Source organism: Mustela nivalis (assembly GCF_964662115.1).
Source record: "Mustela nivalis genome assembly, chromosome: 2".
Taxonomy (NCBI): domain Eukaryota; kingdom Metazoa; phylum Chordata; class Mammalia; order Carnivora; family Mustelidae; genus Mustela; species Mustela nivalis.
The window spans coordinates 62,632,797-62,650,457 of record NC_139021.1 but is presented as its reverse complement, the minus strand read 5'-3'; the positions used below and the strand labels follow the sequence as shown (position 1 = coordinate 62,650,457).

The following is a 17,661-nucleotide window of genomic DNA, read 5'->3' as shown; positions in this document are numbered from 1 at the left end:
AGTTTATAGACTCATTATAACTGAGTGCCCGCAAGGCAGACTGAATGTTAAGAGTGGCTATGGAGATTTAGCACTGATTTTGGACCCCAAGTTTTTGGAGCACAGTCACATTGAACGGAAAGAAATCTGGTGTTTACAATTGAATTTGACAATAGTGAGAACATGGAAAACTCTGGACTCTCAGACCCATGTCTGAGACATATGTCATTTGGAACATTGTTTGAACAGATGGGTTTTTGCTTAAGAGGATGTTTGTAAGATTTAGACAAAATTATGGCTTAGCAGTGATCTGTGAATATCGATCTTCCTCACCGTTGAAATTTTAGAAAGGGAACCAGTCAGGCTCCGTTAGATGGTATGGAGCTTAAAATTGATTCCTATGAAGAGGAACAAAGACCCCCATTGTAGCAGGAAGTTACATTTGTTTCTTTACAAACTACCCGTTCCTCAAAGTGCTTGGAGAAAGAGTGTTACAAAGGGGCCATTACACTGTTTTTGCTTTGCCCCTCTTGATACTGAACAGAAAGAGAAACAATAAAACAAAAAACTGTGACATATACAAGTCTAAAATATGGGTAGAGATCAAAAGGACAAATTTGATTAGTCTGGAAAGAGGTCTTAGGTTTCAGAAAGAAAATATATCTCCCAACAATTTTTAAATATTTATTATTGTACAAAATTGGAATCTATACATAATCTTTCCAACAATTAGAAGAAAAAATAGCAGGTAGTTTGATAACAATAAAAAAGAGGTTACAAATGTTATTTTTTCATACCAGGCTTTGAGGAAACTTCACATTCAAATTATGAAAATAATCACAAATATTAGGTGTGGGCAGAGCCACTTGTACAAGCCAGTGAGTGCTGACAGTACCCACAGGCAATGTAACTTGCAGATAGCAGGGGCAGACATGGAGTGGTGCTCTGCTTACCTTCAGGACTATTTTAAAGGTTGGCTAAAGTCTTTATTTTATTAATTTAAAAATGTGTTTAATTTAATTTAATTATTTGAAAGATTGTGTTTATTTGGCAGAGAGTGGGAGAGAGAGAGAGCTAGAGAAAGCACAAGCAGGGGGACAGCAGAGGGAGAGGGAAAAACAGGCTCCCCACTGAGCAGGGAGCCTGATGAGATGTGGGGAAGTGAGGCTGTATCCCAGGACCCCAGGATCATGACCTGAACTGAAGGCAGACGCTCAAACAGCTGAACCACATAAGTGACCCTGGCTAATGTCTTGAAATTGACTTTTAAAGTAAGCTAAAAAATATCCCCATAAGAACAGTAAGCACTGTGTGTAACATCTTAAGGAGAGTAAGTTTCCTTATTTCTCTAATTCTTTCATCTGCTTTCTTTCATTGTTTCTACTTCCCTCTTTTTTTCATCATCTGAATGAAGTCCCCTGGGACCAGCCAAACTTTTGTTTATTTTAACATGTTCAATGAGCACATAAATATAGAGTATGATGGGGTTTTCTTCTGAGACTCAGTGTGTGTGAGTGTTGGCCCAGGATATGTCTGCTTCATGGCAAAAATAAAACATAAGATTATCGCTTAAGAAGAAAAAGAAATTTGGAGAGGACTTTGATACCTTCTTTATAAAATGGTTCCATATCACAGAAAGACAGTTGTTTTTTTTTTTTTTTTTAAGATTTTGTTTATTTATTTGACAGACAGAGATCACAAGTAGGCAGAGAGGCAGACAGAGAGAGAGGGAAGCAGGCTCCCCACTGAGCAGAGAGCCTGATGTGGGGCTCCATCCCCGGACCCTGAGATCATGACCTGAGCCGAAGGCAGAGGCTTTAACCCATTGAGCCACCCACATGCTTCCAGAAAGACAGTTTTTAATAGGCATAAAGTATACTGATCTAGGGGCCAGTTTGGGTAGATATTGGGATTGCAAAAGAATTCAAGTTGTAAGAAATATTCTTAAATTTTATAGAGGAGTGTATTGCTCTGAGTAAGAAACAGTCATTCGGATAGCAAGCTGTTGTCCTTTCTCCAAAGTCATGAATTGTCATTATATCTTTCTTTATCTTTTAGGCTTGAATAAGTGATATGAATTTAGAATAACTACTGTTTTGTTATATATTGTTTACTTTATTATATGAACTATATATTCTATTAGTATGCAGTAGTTAAAAAGAATGATTATGTAAGTAAATACATAAATTTCAAATATCCTATTTTAATAAATCTCAAAAATTCAGAGATTTCTACCAGTTGTTTTATTAATTTAACCCTTGGAAACTAAGGTACTACATAAGCAACATAGTAAACACTGTTCTGGAAGAAAATGATCTATGATAATGGAAGTGGTTGAAGAGTCCATGAATGAATGCTTTGTATATTTAATGTGTAAACCTATTGTTATCCCAAACTTTCGACTGTATCCTTTGTTTGTTTTTCACAACCAGAGCTCTTCTTCACTATCACTTTCATTATCCTTAACACAAAGACTTCAGAGGCATAAAGAGTTCAGATTAAATTCAAGAAGCCTGTTAAATTCTCAAAGTGCAATGATCAGGAAATAAGTGGGGAAGAAAGGTAAAGATGTAACAATTCAGAGTCAGAACTGACACTTACAAAACAACTCAGACTCAAACATCCTATGTCTGTAAAGTGCTAAAATAGATGATCAGTCCATTCAAAATCCCAGTGAATGAATTCAGCCAAATTGAACAATGCAATGGTCTTATACATAATATTGAAACTAAACAGTTCGTTGATGCATGGATTTGGAAATTGCTTCAAAAGCAAGGTAAAAGTATCCCTTGCTCCACAGCATTTTGAAGTCATGGTTGATACAAAGTACCTGCTGGTTACCAACCCCCCTGAAGGCATTTGGAAACATCTCTGATGCCCACAGACTTGTCTTCCCAAAGGGTGATTTTTAGCCTTATTCTGCAGATGAGAAATAAAGTTCAAAGGGACTAGGTAAATTGCTTGAAGTCAGAAGGCTAGTAAGGGGCACAGGTGGAATTTGAACTATGCTCAAATGGACTTGAAATCCCCCAATTCTTGTTACTATGTGGTGCTGCCTCCTTGCTTTAAAGCGCATTTAAAGTTGGTCCTAATTTGGAATTAGGCACATTTTTCAAATGATTTATTGTACTGCCTAATCTATTGTTAGAATAAAAAGCTAATGGGATGGAGTCAGGCATGTTATTTATAAGAAATATTAAAAACTTAATTTGTCAGGCTACAAAGTACAAATAGAGCAAACATTAATTTTTGTCCATGCTATTGGAGATGAAATAACTATCCTATTTTTATAGGTTATGAGCTTTGTGATGTAGACACTGTGTTAGAAATTTAGAATCAAAGTAGTAAGAACTTCAAACTGAGACATCAGTTATTTAAACATCCTTATTCAAGCTACGTTTTAAGATAAACTTATTTAGTTGCTACTGAGGAATGAAAACACAATGAACTATGAATTTTATAGATATCTTGATTCTAGTTATTACTGTGCTTATCAGGGATTAGAAGAAGCATTTTTTTTCTAGTTCTTAGTGGGTTTATTTGAAGTTCAAATTCTATTTATGCTTCTTTTCATAAATACTAGCTTTTCAAAAGAATATGTAGGTGTTCTAATTAAATGTTTGCATCTCTTCAAAATTCATATGTTGAATCCTAGCCCTCCAGGTGATATAGCAGTGGGATGTGATAATGAGATCATGAAGGTGAAGCCCTTATTTTCAGATTGAATTTATTTATTTTCAGATTGAATTGTTATGATTTGATAATTGATCCATCTCACTGGGTGAGCCAGCAAAACAAGTAGTTAAGGCCTTGAACCTCAGACTCTAACAGTGTCCCAGGTTTGCTACTTCATGGCTGAGCATCCTTGAGCATACACTGCAGTTCCCACACCATTGTTAATGACTCTCAACAGTCATCTAGGAAGGAGGTGAGAATCAGGAAGGGGCACCACAAGAGTAGAGGAATGTTGCAATGTACAAGATGTTATTACGTTCAAATAATCTCCCTCAACACAAGCAATATCCCCAAATAACTCTTGATTTCTTATGGAGATGCCCCTGAAATTCCAATTTTTATAAGGCTTTTTTAAGTGCCTCTAACTAAGGTTTTATTTGTTTGTTTGGTTTTTGGGTTTTTTTTTTTTCTTGTTGTTGTTGTTGTTTTGTTTTTACTGATATTTCCTAAGGGCTATCCTCTTGGACATAGGAGGGCAATTGTTTCATGGGCAAATTATCTACCTAGATAAAGCATCTACCTTAAAAAAAAATCTCAGGAAAATAGTAATAGGCCTGAAGTGTGTTTGGCATTTTTTTTTCCCTTTTGGAACATTAAAAGAAGATGTTTGATAGAATGACACATGATAAAAACATGTTATTCAAGTGATTTGATAAATGATGACAGTTTGGTTGAGAAAGGATTTTTATTTGAATGCTACCTCTGTAGATAAAATAATCATAGAAATTGCTTTGACAGAAAATCATAGGTTCCTCAGTTTTGTGCATATATATACAACCAAGAATACCAAACATGATGTGACAAGAGTAATTTTTGAAAGTCTGCTAATATATTGTCTTGCTTAAATACCCTTTCTAATACTGTAATAACAATAGCATTTGGACTTATTATTTTGTTGTCATAATATGGGAAGATTGATTGAAATGAATCTTCCTATTTTTTCCCCCCATTTTTATTTCCCTACTGGCACAAGATGAGTTATTCTATGTAAGAAACAGGAACAAAAGTGAAAAATTGTATTTCATATCATTATCGGTATCTGAAAACTTATTTATTCACTTGCTTGACATTCTGGACCTCCCTGGTACACTTTGTGGTAAAATTGAAATTGCACTTACTTTCAATTATTTGTTATGCTAATTACCTTTATAATTGGATCACAATTCCTGAATGGCCTATATAAGTCATATCACACATATAATTATATTAATTTTATCTCTGTTAGTATCTTCTATTAACTGGTTCCAGAATTGCCAAACTGTTAATTAGCTTCATTAATATAAAAGAAATATTTTAGAATCAAACCAGACTGGAAATATTATTACTATTAAAACAAAGAATACTGTGTCATTAAATTCTGGATTTTCTGATAACATTTCAGAATAAAACCCAAAATTCTTAGAGTATATAATTTTTTCATTTATAAAGCCTAGTGCTCAAAACAGAGTATGAAATTCCCCAAAAGAAAAGCCAACAGTTTTGATATCACTTCCCATGATGTATTATGTTTTAATAAATCTGTGTTTATAGGAAAGTTGTTTAAAGTTTCTAATGAATTTTATTCAGAGTCTTAAATATAATAATCTATTTTCTTACTTGAAATCAGAAACCATGCTATATAAAACCATGCTATATAAAAGTCAGAAAAATAAATAAAACCTGTGGAATACTAACATGATTTCAAATATGATAGTTATACAACAATAAATTAAGAAATACTTAAAACCCCTTGGAAGAAATCTCATGTACAAGCTGGGTCTTGGTACCAATACAAACCATTTTTTATTTCTTAAAGCTGAAGGCACAGAGAAAAAAAATTCCACTATAAAATTCTGTGAACATTTTGAGAGATCAAACAATATGCACATCAGAAAAAATAAATTCTAAACTAAGGTAACTAAAATTTAGCAAAGCAGAATTTATATTCTCTAGTAGGTCACTGAATGTATTTCTTCTTTTAGTATGTTATCCCAAAAGATAAATCATCCTAATATCTTTATGTCTTATTGGTTTTTCTAATTATGCAGACGTTTGTATTCAGGGTTGTCCTTCTTAAGAATTTTAAAGGCATTGTTAAAAGAATAAAAGAATGCCTTTATTTTTTCTATTATAATCTGTTTAGGGGTCCCACATATGTAACATTTTCTAAACCAATCTTGTTTGCCAGATCATCAACTTGCTTATCAGAAATTTTCATTATATTATCCAAATATTAATAAATATGGCAATTTAATAGTGAAGAATTAAAAAAAATTATTATCCAAGGTGCATTTATTACCCAGGTTCATTGCTGAAAACAAATTTAAACAAGCCAAGCTTCCTGTCCCACAAAAAGCTTACAACATAGAAGAGATCTCAAACTTAGAGATAATGCTAAAGACTGATTCACTAAATTAGCAACTGTTTATTGTCTGTTATGGGTACATCAGGACTACATTAAAGCATGGAGGAAAGGGAACTGTGTTTGTATGCTTAAATGTTGTGTATTGTACTGTCCTTTATTGGAACATGGAGAGTTACCCTTATGGTAACTCTGACTTTATAGGAAAGTCAGGTCATAAAATCCCCACCAGAGGAGCCTTTCTGTTTGATGTAGAAGCAAGCTAGCTCACCTTTTTTAGGCTATAACCTCAGTGCATAGTGGTTTCAGATTTCTAAGGGAATCTTCTCCGATTTTCCCTGTCCTCTATCCACTGTCCCTCCTAAGTAGGTGAAACTTGGTAGGATTTGGTGGGATTTCCTTTATTTACTTCTCCCCAAAATGGACAACTTTATCAAGAAGGGTTGCCATGGGGCTGCCCATGGTTCATTCCTTCATGTTGGTTCCATACCTAGTAACAATTGCTCAGTGTGTGATACTGCCTATCACTGGCAACATTCTCTCAATCACCATGTATGAGCAGATAGAACCCTGCTAAAACATAACTTACCTCAGGTATAAAGTAATAGCATCATAATCTGGGAATTTCAGCATACCATAATTCTACTAGTTACCACAACTGAATTCTAATTATTCCAAATTTTGTGAAATAGAGAAAGGAAAAGAAAAAAAAAAAAGGAACACAAACCGTCTAAGGCAGCAAGATACATTGTCTCTACCAGCACTATAGCATAAAAAAGCCTGACAGGGTTGAGTTTGTTTTTAAGTACTAGAGAGTGGGAGAGACACTGGCTCCTTACAGAAGAACTCAGCAATCTAACAGATACTTCCAGGGAATACAGGAAAGAGGTATGGTCTTCTGTGAGGTACATATGTGAGGCAGCCTTCTGTTTTGGTACTGTGAGTAAAGTACTCTGATTTGGTACTCTGATTAAAGGAAGGAATGCCTAAAGAAGGAACAAAAGTTTTGGTGGTTTTCCAAAAGGGTGTTTTGGCTCCCCATACAATCTCATTTTTCAACCTGTTAGAAATCGGTTCTTTAAAAAGACCTCTCACAGCTGCTGCTGAGTTAGATGCCTGCTGACCAGGCAATTCTCTGATTTAGGCTAAGTATATAGCATCCTGAGCTCAAGAGGAATCCAACTTGGATTTTTAACTTCTATTATGGAAGAGATGGATATAAAATGGAATCATATATACCTGGGAATAAAATTTAGTGTTCAGCTAAAAAAGTCAATACCCAGCAAGTTAGAGAAAGGAAAATACTAACATCACCTGGTAGATCCTTCTCTATTTTTGGAGTTCCAGTATGGTGCAACGCTAGGACAACCTTGAGAATGTTTGTGGGGGCGGGGGAGAGGGGGCATGTCCTTGCATAGCTGTGAAGAATGAAGGCACTGCAGAGAGGTCAGTCCCCTGGCCTTCAGTATCAGCTTCACCTGGGAACTTCACAGAAACAAATGCTTGGGCTGTAGTCCAGACCTTCTGAATCAGAAACTCTATAGGTGGAGCCTAGCAATCTGGGTTTTAATGTTCTCTAGGGAAGTCTACCAGAAACTGAGAACCACAGGTCTACAAAGTCAAATAAGCACCTTAACTGCCTATTTCTGTTTCGATAGATTTTAAAAATGGTTCTCCAATGCCCAGAGCTGCCTCTAGTTCAGACCTTCTGCATTTGGCTGCTTTCTCTAGACATTTCATTAGCTCCAGAGCCATCTGGCAATATGATTTTAATCCTTTCTCATGGCTGCCTCAGATTTGGGACAAGTTGGAGGGCCTCTGATGCCATCCTTCGTGTGTTTAACAATCTGGCCAAGGTGTGGGAGTCAGTGGCCCACATTCTGGTCACATCTGTCTGGGAACTGTCTAGTAGTCCCAGAGTGTCTGAGAATCCATCCTGCTTGGTGCCTGATCTCCTCCAGCTTACTTTGTGTTGACATTTTTACCTTTGAGTTGAGATAAAGCAGAGAAGACTGAAAACAAAGCATCTATTTTCCACGCGTGCTTTCCTCAGATTTAGCTTTGAATTCTTAAGCCTCTGCCAGGAGGGTAATTAGAGCCCAGATAAGAGGCCAGCTATGGCAACTACTTGTCTGCAATACACCCATTCCCCCCTCCTCCAACCCCCCCCCGCCCCCCGCAAGAGAGAGCTCTACATTTGATTAGAGAATTTCTACAGAGAGTTTGCAGACCCATAGCTCATTTTCGGGAGATAGAAAGTTAAAAGGAAAATTTAGCAGGAAAGAGCACGGTTTTTATCTCTGTGTTACCATCAATCATTCTATTTTAGAGGTTCACATTCGGAGGTTCTTGCGAACAAGCGAGAGAATTTACAAAGCCATATTTAAGGGAAGCCCTCTGGTGAAGGAGGATGTTATTCCACTGCCTTCTGCTTTCAGGAAAAAGGTGCTTCATCCTGCTGCATTGTTACTTATCCTCATGTGACCTGAACAGCCAGAGGCAAAAACGAACAAGAGTGCCTTAGATGGATGAGGGAAGATTTTTAAATGACTATGCTAAAATAAGAAGGGAAATCAAGGGACTGCTGGAAGGAGTATTTGGTGGAAGCTCTGGGAGGTCGATCTGTGTTGGGGGTCCAGAGAAGGGTGCTGAGGAGTCATGTCCAAGATGGTGTCTAAGGGCCCAAGTCATAGGAAGCAGACCATTCACCAGAGAGTCAGATTGGAATGGACAGGGCTAAGGGAGAATGCTGGGTTGTGTCCATGGTTTGGAAGGGAATATGGGAGGAAAAATGTCCAGGTAATTCCGTGAAAAACTTAGGGAGGAGGGCAGCAAAGTTCCACAGGGCAGCAGCCAGGGGACAGAAAAGGAATTACGGTTAAGTGTTTAGTGAATTCAGAGACATACCATTCAAATTACGTTGTTATTTGAGGGGGCACAAAGGTAAGGGAATATATTAGGCCCTAATAATGTCAGGAATCTCAGGCCCGATTTCTGACTTCACAAAAGCTTGCAAAGAAATTAGAAAGACCATGCAAATCCATGTAGACCTCCTGCCAGATTGTGGGCTCAGGGCTCAGTGAAGAGCTTGGCCTTTGAAGATCCCCAATAAATTTTTGATGTTGATGACAATTTGGGCTTTTTTTAAGAAGTCAAAAGTGAGTGAGTGACAATAAGTTATTAGAATTTTTCTCAAAAAATAATTCTGGAGACACATACTGGAATCTTAAAATGGACTATTAATGTTTAGAAGGAGACTTGGAAATGACTGGTGACTGATTTAACAAAAGAGGTTTTGTGAATTAAAAGCATACTTTGAAGGGGGAAGATGAGTTAATTTTTACCATTTGAAGAAAATGGTTCAAAATTTCTGAAAACTAGAACTGTTTGTTGTGGTTTACTTGCTCTAATTGACATTTATTATGATATATTATCTCAGGATATCATATTCTTCAAAACAGCTGACCTAAATGTAGTGTATTATATTCTGAAGTCCTCTGTAGAGGTTTTAGAATCCAGAAAGGGCAAGCCTCCCTCCACAGCTCCATGCAATCTTTTCAGCATCTCTACATGGACTTCTAGCTGCTGCTCTATACCATTACCTACATGTCCAAAATGTATTTACACTTCCATGTCCCCAGCTTAATCCCCAATAGATCTGCTTTCCCCTCAGTGTTCCTTATCTCAGCAAATGGCAACATGATGATTTCTGTTGCTCGTGACAGAAAAATGACAACATTTTTTTTTTTAATTCCTTTCTCTCTCCCCACCCCAAATCTCCTTGATTGGGTATACCATTGGTCTCCACCTACAGAATTTATTCATAATCCATCCACTTGTTACCCTCACCTCCACTGACACCCCTAGGCATGCCATGCTCAGCTCGCAACAAATCAGTGGAATTACCTCCTAAAGAATTTCCCTGCTTCCATGCGTGCCCCCCTGTAGTCTATGCTCAACGCAGCACATGCTTCTCAAAGTGGAAGTCTGATCATGTCCCTCTGCTTCAACCCTCCACTGGCTTCCGTTTTCATCAGGAAGGAAGACTAGGTACTTCAACATCAAATTTCTAAATGACATTATAGAAAGTCCTGCTTCATCTAGCCCCAGCTATACCCTATACCTCTCTCTCTCTCTCTCTTTTTTTTTTTTTTTTGCCTAATCATATTTCAGCTTTATCAAAGCTCAGTTCAAATACCCCTTACTCCCTTAATGCTTCTCCAGTTAATCCAGATTTTGTTTATCATGTCCTCTGAACTATATAGGCTAGAAATGTTAGCTTGGCATTTAATTTCGTGCATACCATAGTATATTCAATTTGGTTCAAGAAAACATTGGAAAAATTCCCATTCTAGTTATAGTTAGATACTACTTTCTTCCAGAAAGATTTCAAGGAAGATTAAAACACATCATGGATAGCATGATAAAATAACAGAAAGATGGCTGCTCACAAGTTTGAATGTCTTCTAGGCCAAAGTGAAAAAGTAAGAATTCACTTATTTGAATCTTCTCTCATCACATCACATAATTCAACTGGATTGACAATACCGGAGATTTAAAGGAAAGGGAACTATTTCTCCCTTTTGAGTTGCTTGGATTTTTTTGAAGTAAATAAGAGAAGAGGCCCTAATCATCTTTATTATCTTTTCTATTCTCCCGCTGCATACAGTATTCAAAACTTCCTGCTCTGAATGGATACAGAATAATGTGTTTTTACCGACCATTTTGGGCTAGGACTGAGCTGTTATTTCACCCTGTTTTTGGTTTCCTTGCTTCTTCATACAGAATGAGACTTTGAGATCAATTGAATCTCAAAATATCTGCAAATAAGCAAAATTTGAACTACTGCTGTAGCTACCAGTCTTCTAAATGAGCATCAGTCTTCTTTCTCTTGACTGGTCCATCTACCTTAACTCAATTTTATAAGACCCAGAGACTTTTTGGTAACATTTACATTACATTACATTTGATTACATTACACTGATCAGTATTCCTATTGATCACATACAGGTGCCTGGTACTACGATAGGCTCTGTGATAGATATTACAACAGTCTCTTAGGGTGCTATCTTTCATTGTTTTGTCACTACTAAGACTAAGTTAAGCACCTAGGCAGCTCCGTAGGTGTCTGCCTTAGGCTTAGGTCATGGTATCAGGGTCCTGTGATCTAACCCTGCATCAGATTCCCTGTTCAGCAGGGAGCCTGCTTCTCCCTCTCCCTCTGCCTACTGCTCCCTCTGCTTGTACTCTCTCTTACTCTCTCTCCCTCTCCCTCTCTCTGTGTCATATAAATAAATAAAATCTTAAAAAAAAAAAACAAAAAACCCCGAGTCAAGGGACAATGATTGTTGACTCAGAAACTTGGAGCTAGAATTTACTAATAGGTATAATAATAGCATTTCCTCTAATCAGGTCTCATTGGTCAATATAAAATTAAATCTGACTGATTAGTTTTAAAGCCAAACACATTTACTGTTGTTATTAGTCCCACGTGTATGTCATCTCAAATACTTATTAGCAACCTAATATATATTCACATATTCCTAACTGTAGCAACCAGCTTTGTGCCATTGTAATCTTTAGCATCCCACTTTTGCTAGTATCTTTTGCATCTCATTTCCTGCCCTGGGATGACCAATAAGAATCACTCAATACTACTGTATATACAATTTATAGGGTCAGGTTTATCAGTACTCAAGGACCACACTTGACCAGAAGCCTGTGGAAAATTCTTTACACTTTCATTCTTCAAGTGGACACATTTTGTAAGGATCCTCATAATTCTTGTGGGATTGTGTGGCAGCCATCTGTACAAGGGCTGGTTCACTAACACATATTTTATTGGCTTTCTCTCCATTAGTGTTTTACTCCCATGTCCTTCCCTCCTGCCCCCCCAGATCATACAAGCACTAGCACATAAGCCTCTGACTCATGTTCTGCATTGAGTCCAACCAGGTTAAGAACTGCTTAACCTTAGGGGCGCCTGGGTGGCTCAGTGGGTTGAGCCGCTGCCTTCGGCTCAGGTCATGATCTCGGGGTCCTGAGATCGAGTCCCGCGTTGGGCTCTCTGCTCAGCAGGGAGCCTGCTTCCCTCTCTCTCTCTCTCTCTCTCTCTCTGCCTGCCTCTCCATCTACTTGTGATTTCTCTCTGTCAAATAAATAAATAAAATCTTAAAAAAAAAAAAAAAAAGAACTGCTTAACCTTAAATATCCACCAGATAGTGTTACCTCTTTTCAAGGAAATGAAACTCTATTATTAGAGGATGCTGTAGAAAATTCCTCATATATAGGGCATGCCCTGTTTTCTTGTCCTTATCTCCAGGGTGAGCTAATAATTAAAAAATGCCTTAGGAAATCTCTTTCAGAACTTAAAATGTAGCAAGCTCAACCTAAGCTAGGTTTTAGGAACATAAAAACATGAAAAATAAAATTCCTGCCTTCAAGACACTTGGAGTATATGGACAAACAGACATCTAAACAGACATTAGAATATAGTGAAGCAAGAGAAATGGTAAAGTTTTGCATAGGTGCTAAGACTTCTGGAAGAGAAGATTCTGAAGAGATTCTAGAATGAAAAACTAGGATTAATCCAAATAGTAAAAAGGGGGAAAGTAAGCTATGCCAGAGATAATTATATAATAGTCCAGAGACTTAATAACAAAATATCTGCAAAAAAGTAAAAGAAGTGGAGTTTATGGAGTATGAAGTCAAAGACGATGAATTTGCAGAGACAGGTAGGGGTTGTGCAATAGAGAGACTCAAATGACTTGGTAAGGAAACCATAACTCATCTTGCAGGTGATGAGAAGCCCGCAAAAATGGTAGTTCTTAAACTTTTTTGAGTCAAGGATTATTTTGAAAATCTGGTTGAAGTTACTGTCTCCCTGTCCAAAAAGAGCACATCTGCCAAAAATTTTTCATTCCATTTATTGTGAATTATTGTGATTCCCCTAAAACCTGCCCACAGACTCTCTAAAAATACTCATGTTAAGATCTCTTGCACTAAAATATTTAAATCATAAGAGTAATATGTTTGGATTTGTTCTGAACATTCTGGTAGCCATATGGAAAATGGATTTTTGAGGGGCAAGTTTCTAAGTAAGACCATCAGTGGGGGCACTATGTAATAATCTAGGTGAATAAAAATGAGCAGCAAACTTATAGAGTGTGCAGAGAGGAAGTAATGGATTCAGAAAATTTCCTTAGGAGGTATACTTAACAACACCGGGGTTGATTAGCAAGACAGGGTGTTGATGAAAATGAGTTTGTTTTTGGACATGCTGCCTTTGTGATGCTTTTGGTGTATCCAAGTAAAATGTCCTATAAAACTTTGGCTATACCAATCTTGAGCTGAGGACTCAAGAGAAAGATCTGACAAATGTCAATCTATATGTGATTAAAACCACGAGTAGATGAGTTGATTCAGAGAGACAGTGTAAGAGAGTGGGTAAAGAATATTCATACAACGTACAGTTAAAAGTGACATAAATATGAGGTATGAAAATTTTCTGTTTTATATGGCAAATAGGTCAGACAGTCATTTCAGAATGGCAGAGACACAGACCAAATTAAAATAGGCTGAAGAATGAGTGAAAACTATGGAAGCAAAGGCCATGAATGAAGACTATTTAGAGAGTTTGGCTCAGAGAAAAATGAGCAAGAAAAAGCAACAGTTAGATGTTTGAGATAATTATGAGAGGGATTTTGTTTTGTGTGTCTATGTGTGTGTGTGTGTGTGTGTGTTTTAAGGCTGAAAGAGAAATGAACTTGCTTCTGCACTGTGGAAAATGAGCAATGGCAATGAACAGAATGAATGGTAATGGATAAAATAAATTAAGGTCCAAAAGAGATGAGAGGAGGGGATCCAAATCACCAGCCTAAATGGATTGTCTGAACCTTACACTGGAGAGAGGGTCTCACCCCTTGTGAATTGGAAAGGTGGTGAATTGGAAAGGTGGCTGGGTTGAAGATAATTCTGTAGGTGCTATGCAAGGAAGAGTAGCAGATCTTTCTTCCTTAATATATCATTTTTCTAGGGGACCTAAAAAAGAGATAATAGTTTTGTAAAGACTTTGAAAGGAATGGAAGAAAGACAACCAGGAAGCCAAGAAGCCAGAGTTTAATGTTGGAGACCATTGACTTGTACTCACAAATCCTAGAGTGTCCGACTTTCTCCTGCATTGCTCCAGGGGCAAACGTGTAGAAAAATGATGGATTAATATGGAATTAGGGTCTGGTTGGTTAATGACAGGAGGATATAGGTGCATGGGAACTGAGGAGACCACAAGACCCAGCTGAGTAGGGCAGAACTGGAATGAAGGGAGGCGAGGGAGAAAATAGAAATTGGGATCCATATTTGACTAAAGAGAAAATGTTAAGAACAGTGAGTTTGTGAAAGAGCCTAAAGGAGGCGAGTTCTTTGTCAGAGAACAGAACATTGGACTTAAAGATTGCTGACATGGAGGAATTCTGGGTTAACTGCCCTTGGGCAAGGGAAGGTGGGGTAGAAGGGAAGATCTCCAGATCTGGGATCAAGAGACTTTGAAATTAGTGGGTAGATACACAAGGACATGGAAATCATTCAAGGTGATAATGATGCTTGAGGTAAAGAACAAAACTTTGATTCTGAGCAAAGTCTTCACAGGCAGAAAGAAAGAAGGTGAATATTTCTAATCCTGTGTTATCTGAGGTCAAGGGATTAGGCAGCTTCCTTTGGAGAGGTGGAACTCTCATGTTCTCAGAGGAAAAAAAAGGTTGTAATATTCTTAGAAAAGGGTTTCAATGGTGACAAGGCAGAGCAGGAAGCATTTTATTTAGGCATTGAGAATATGAGAGAATGTTTAAAATGGGAAAGGAGCTTTAGAAAGCAAAGAGAAAAGGTTTGGGAGTATAAGTACAACTCTTGTAGTGTAAGGGGGAAAAAAAAATTAACTTTTAGTAAGACTGTATTTCCCGGACTTGCCCACATAACTCTTGTTTGCATAGTGCCTATTAACCTCTTACAGAAGTAGTGCTGTGTGGATTCCAGTTTGGGAAACCTTGGCAGAGCACTCAAGGATGGCAGGGCTGTGAGGCATTCCTTGATGGAGTTGCTGCCAAGTCACGGTAAATCCAACTCTTACGGTATCTGGAGGGCAGCGTGTGGATGAAGATGAGCCAGCTTCAAGGCCACCCAATTTGTTGAGTTGCTTTCATGGATGTTTGTCTTTTTGACTCAGCTAAATTGGGAAGTCTGTGAAATCAGGATCATTTGTAATTTATTTACATCTCTTCAACATTAGGCTTATTACTGAGCATACTAATAAATAAAAAATAAATCTTTCTTATTGAAGCTTGCCATGAGCAAAAACAAATTTACAACTTAGTTTTTATTTTTTGCTTCTTTCCTTCTGCCTTTGTTGGGGATTTAGCTTCCATTTAGGTTTTTAATCTAATTTGAAATATCCAAATGTGTTGGAGTTCTTTGTCAATTTTTTATGATAATTTTTGCTTATACCTTTCAGTATCTCATATTTCTACATACTTTCTTTCTTTGAAAATTTGATGAAATGGTCATAGACAAAGGAAATGTGAAAAGACTATTTGATATTGCAGACTAATAATTATTCTAATTATTAGAAATAAACAAAATAAATGATTAGACAGACTTGAGAAGTATGTATCTAAATCATTTAAAGGCGATATTGTTCTTTCAAAGTAAACTTTTGAAAAATTAATCCAGAGTATAAAATCAATTAAAAAAGTATAAATTGTACATATTTGACCAAAAAGTGTTATGACTATCAGGAAATTACTCTTGAGAATTATTTAGTTTGCTTATATAATACAGTAAATATAGTTTTATATATAGAAGGGAATAGGTAACTATTAATATATATGTAAAAAATGTGCAGAATTTAATATTAATATTAATTTAGTATTAGAAGAATAAAGATGAAAACATAATTTATAGTATTTATAGTTACACAAAAGATAAAGAGGCATACATATGTGCTTGAATATATAAAAGCAAAATGCAAATTAGTATGTGATTCTACTGTGGCATATAAAAGCAAAGATGTAAAACAGTTGAAGAGTTTAACTTCTGAGCCTGGTACAGTTATGAATTGTACTTGAGTTTGTATTTTTAAAAATATTAATACTATTTGTTATGCATTTATTAATATTCTCCCATGAGGGCACTTGCCATCAGCTAAATGCAAGAAAAAAATAAGGGTACTTATAGAAACTTCCAATCTCTGGATTATTTGATATATTGTCCTCCAATATTAGCAGAGCTTATTGTTAGGACAGAGTTCCAGCAGTTATTAATAAGCTCTATCTCCCCTGCTAGGGTGATTTCACAATACAAGATAAATCCAGACTGTTTGAATTAGATATCGCTAGTCTCACTATTGCAAGGTGGACACGAACGTTCAGAAATATATTGTCCAGAAAGTACCCATGTCTTCCCTTCTTGAAGACCCAGTGTCTATGAGAACCCTGGGGAATCACATAGATTAGGAATCTTAACTTCCATTGTTGAGACTTACCTTGACCTGTAGGCCTTTAAGCTCAAGTTTGGTTGGAGAACTGTGTTTAATAAACCTCTATGTAACCATGGAAGCCCTCTCACGCCATGGGATCCAGAAGTAAGGAGAGCCCGCTGTGTTAGACTTCTGCTTTTCTTCCACTCACTTCCCCATTACAGTTTTAATGAAAACCTTTGCTTATAAACCTTCCTCTAGTGAGGCTAAGAAGAAAAACAGATTCTGCCTGACTTAATATTCCCAGGTGTATAAAAAGAAGATGAGGAAAGACTCGTTTCCTTAAAGGCTAGAAAAACAAAAACACTCTATGACAAAGGCTTTCGTAAACCTTTATTTCTCCTTTGAAGAAGGATGTCTGATTTTAAGTAAAAGTTCATAGTCACATCCCCAGTAGTATATAGTTCATGTTTCACAATTCCACATTATTCAAGGTTTCAATGACCATTTTTAATTATGTAGGCTTCAAGGAGACAACCTGGCAGAAAGGACAGAGGAGACATCGCAAGCACTGCATTCTCCAGATGAAATAGTCCCAGATTCTTTGGGTAAGTTTTAAATCCAACAATATTTACTATATTTGAATGGCATCTGAAGATTAAAAAAGAAAGAGGGGCGCCTGGGTGACTCAGTGGGTTAAAGCCTCTGCCTTCGGCTCAGGTCATGATCCCAGGGTCCTGGGATCAAGCCCCGCATCAGGCTCTCTGCTCAGCAGGGAGCCTGCTTCCCTTCCTCTCTCTCTGCCTGCCTCTCTGCCTACTTGTGATCTCTGTCTGTCAAATAAATAAATTAAAAGAAAGAAAGAAAAAAAGAAAGAAAAACAAAATGAAACCAAACATCTTGCCCTGCTCCAGGTCATGGTAACAGTTAGTCATATATCCACCTCTCCCTTGGGCTGTGTGTCAGAAGGTTAAGGACAAAGGAGAAAAGGAAGCAAGACGTATGGATTCTCAGGTGCAGCCTGAGAATGTCTGTGCCCGATTTAGGTAGAAACAGGTCAACTATATTTTGGCTCCTCCCCAAATTTTGTCACTACTTGCAACTTGTTTTGGTAACTTACATTGCCTACTCCCATTTTCAC

The 17,661-nt window shown here is 37.1% G+C and overlaps 1 protein-coding gene across 13 annotated transcripts in view; it reads left to right on the top strand.

Annotated features, from left to right (window-relative positions):
* Window positions 1-17,661, top strand: part of LOC309859927 (uncharacterized protein C8orf34 homolog) — a 570,857-nt gene that overhangs the window by 271,000 nt on the left and 282,196 nt on the right. For all 13 annotated transcript variants that reach the window (XM_082721209.1, XM_082721210.1, XM_082721203.1 and 10 more), the window contains exon 9: window positions 17,043-17,128. In XM_082721209.1, coding sequence (XP_082577335.1) covers window positions 17,043-17,128 — 86 coding nt within the window. The remainder of the gene's footprint in view (window positions 1-17,042; window positions 17,129-17,661) is intronic.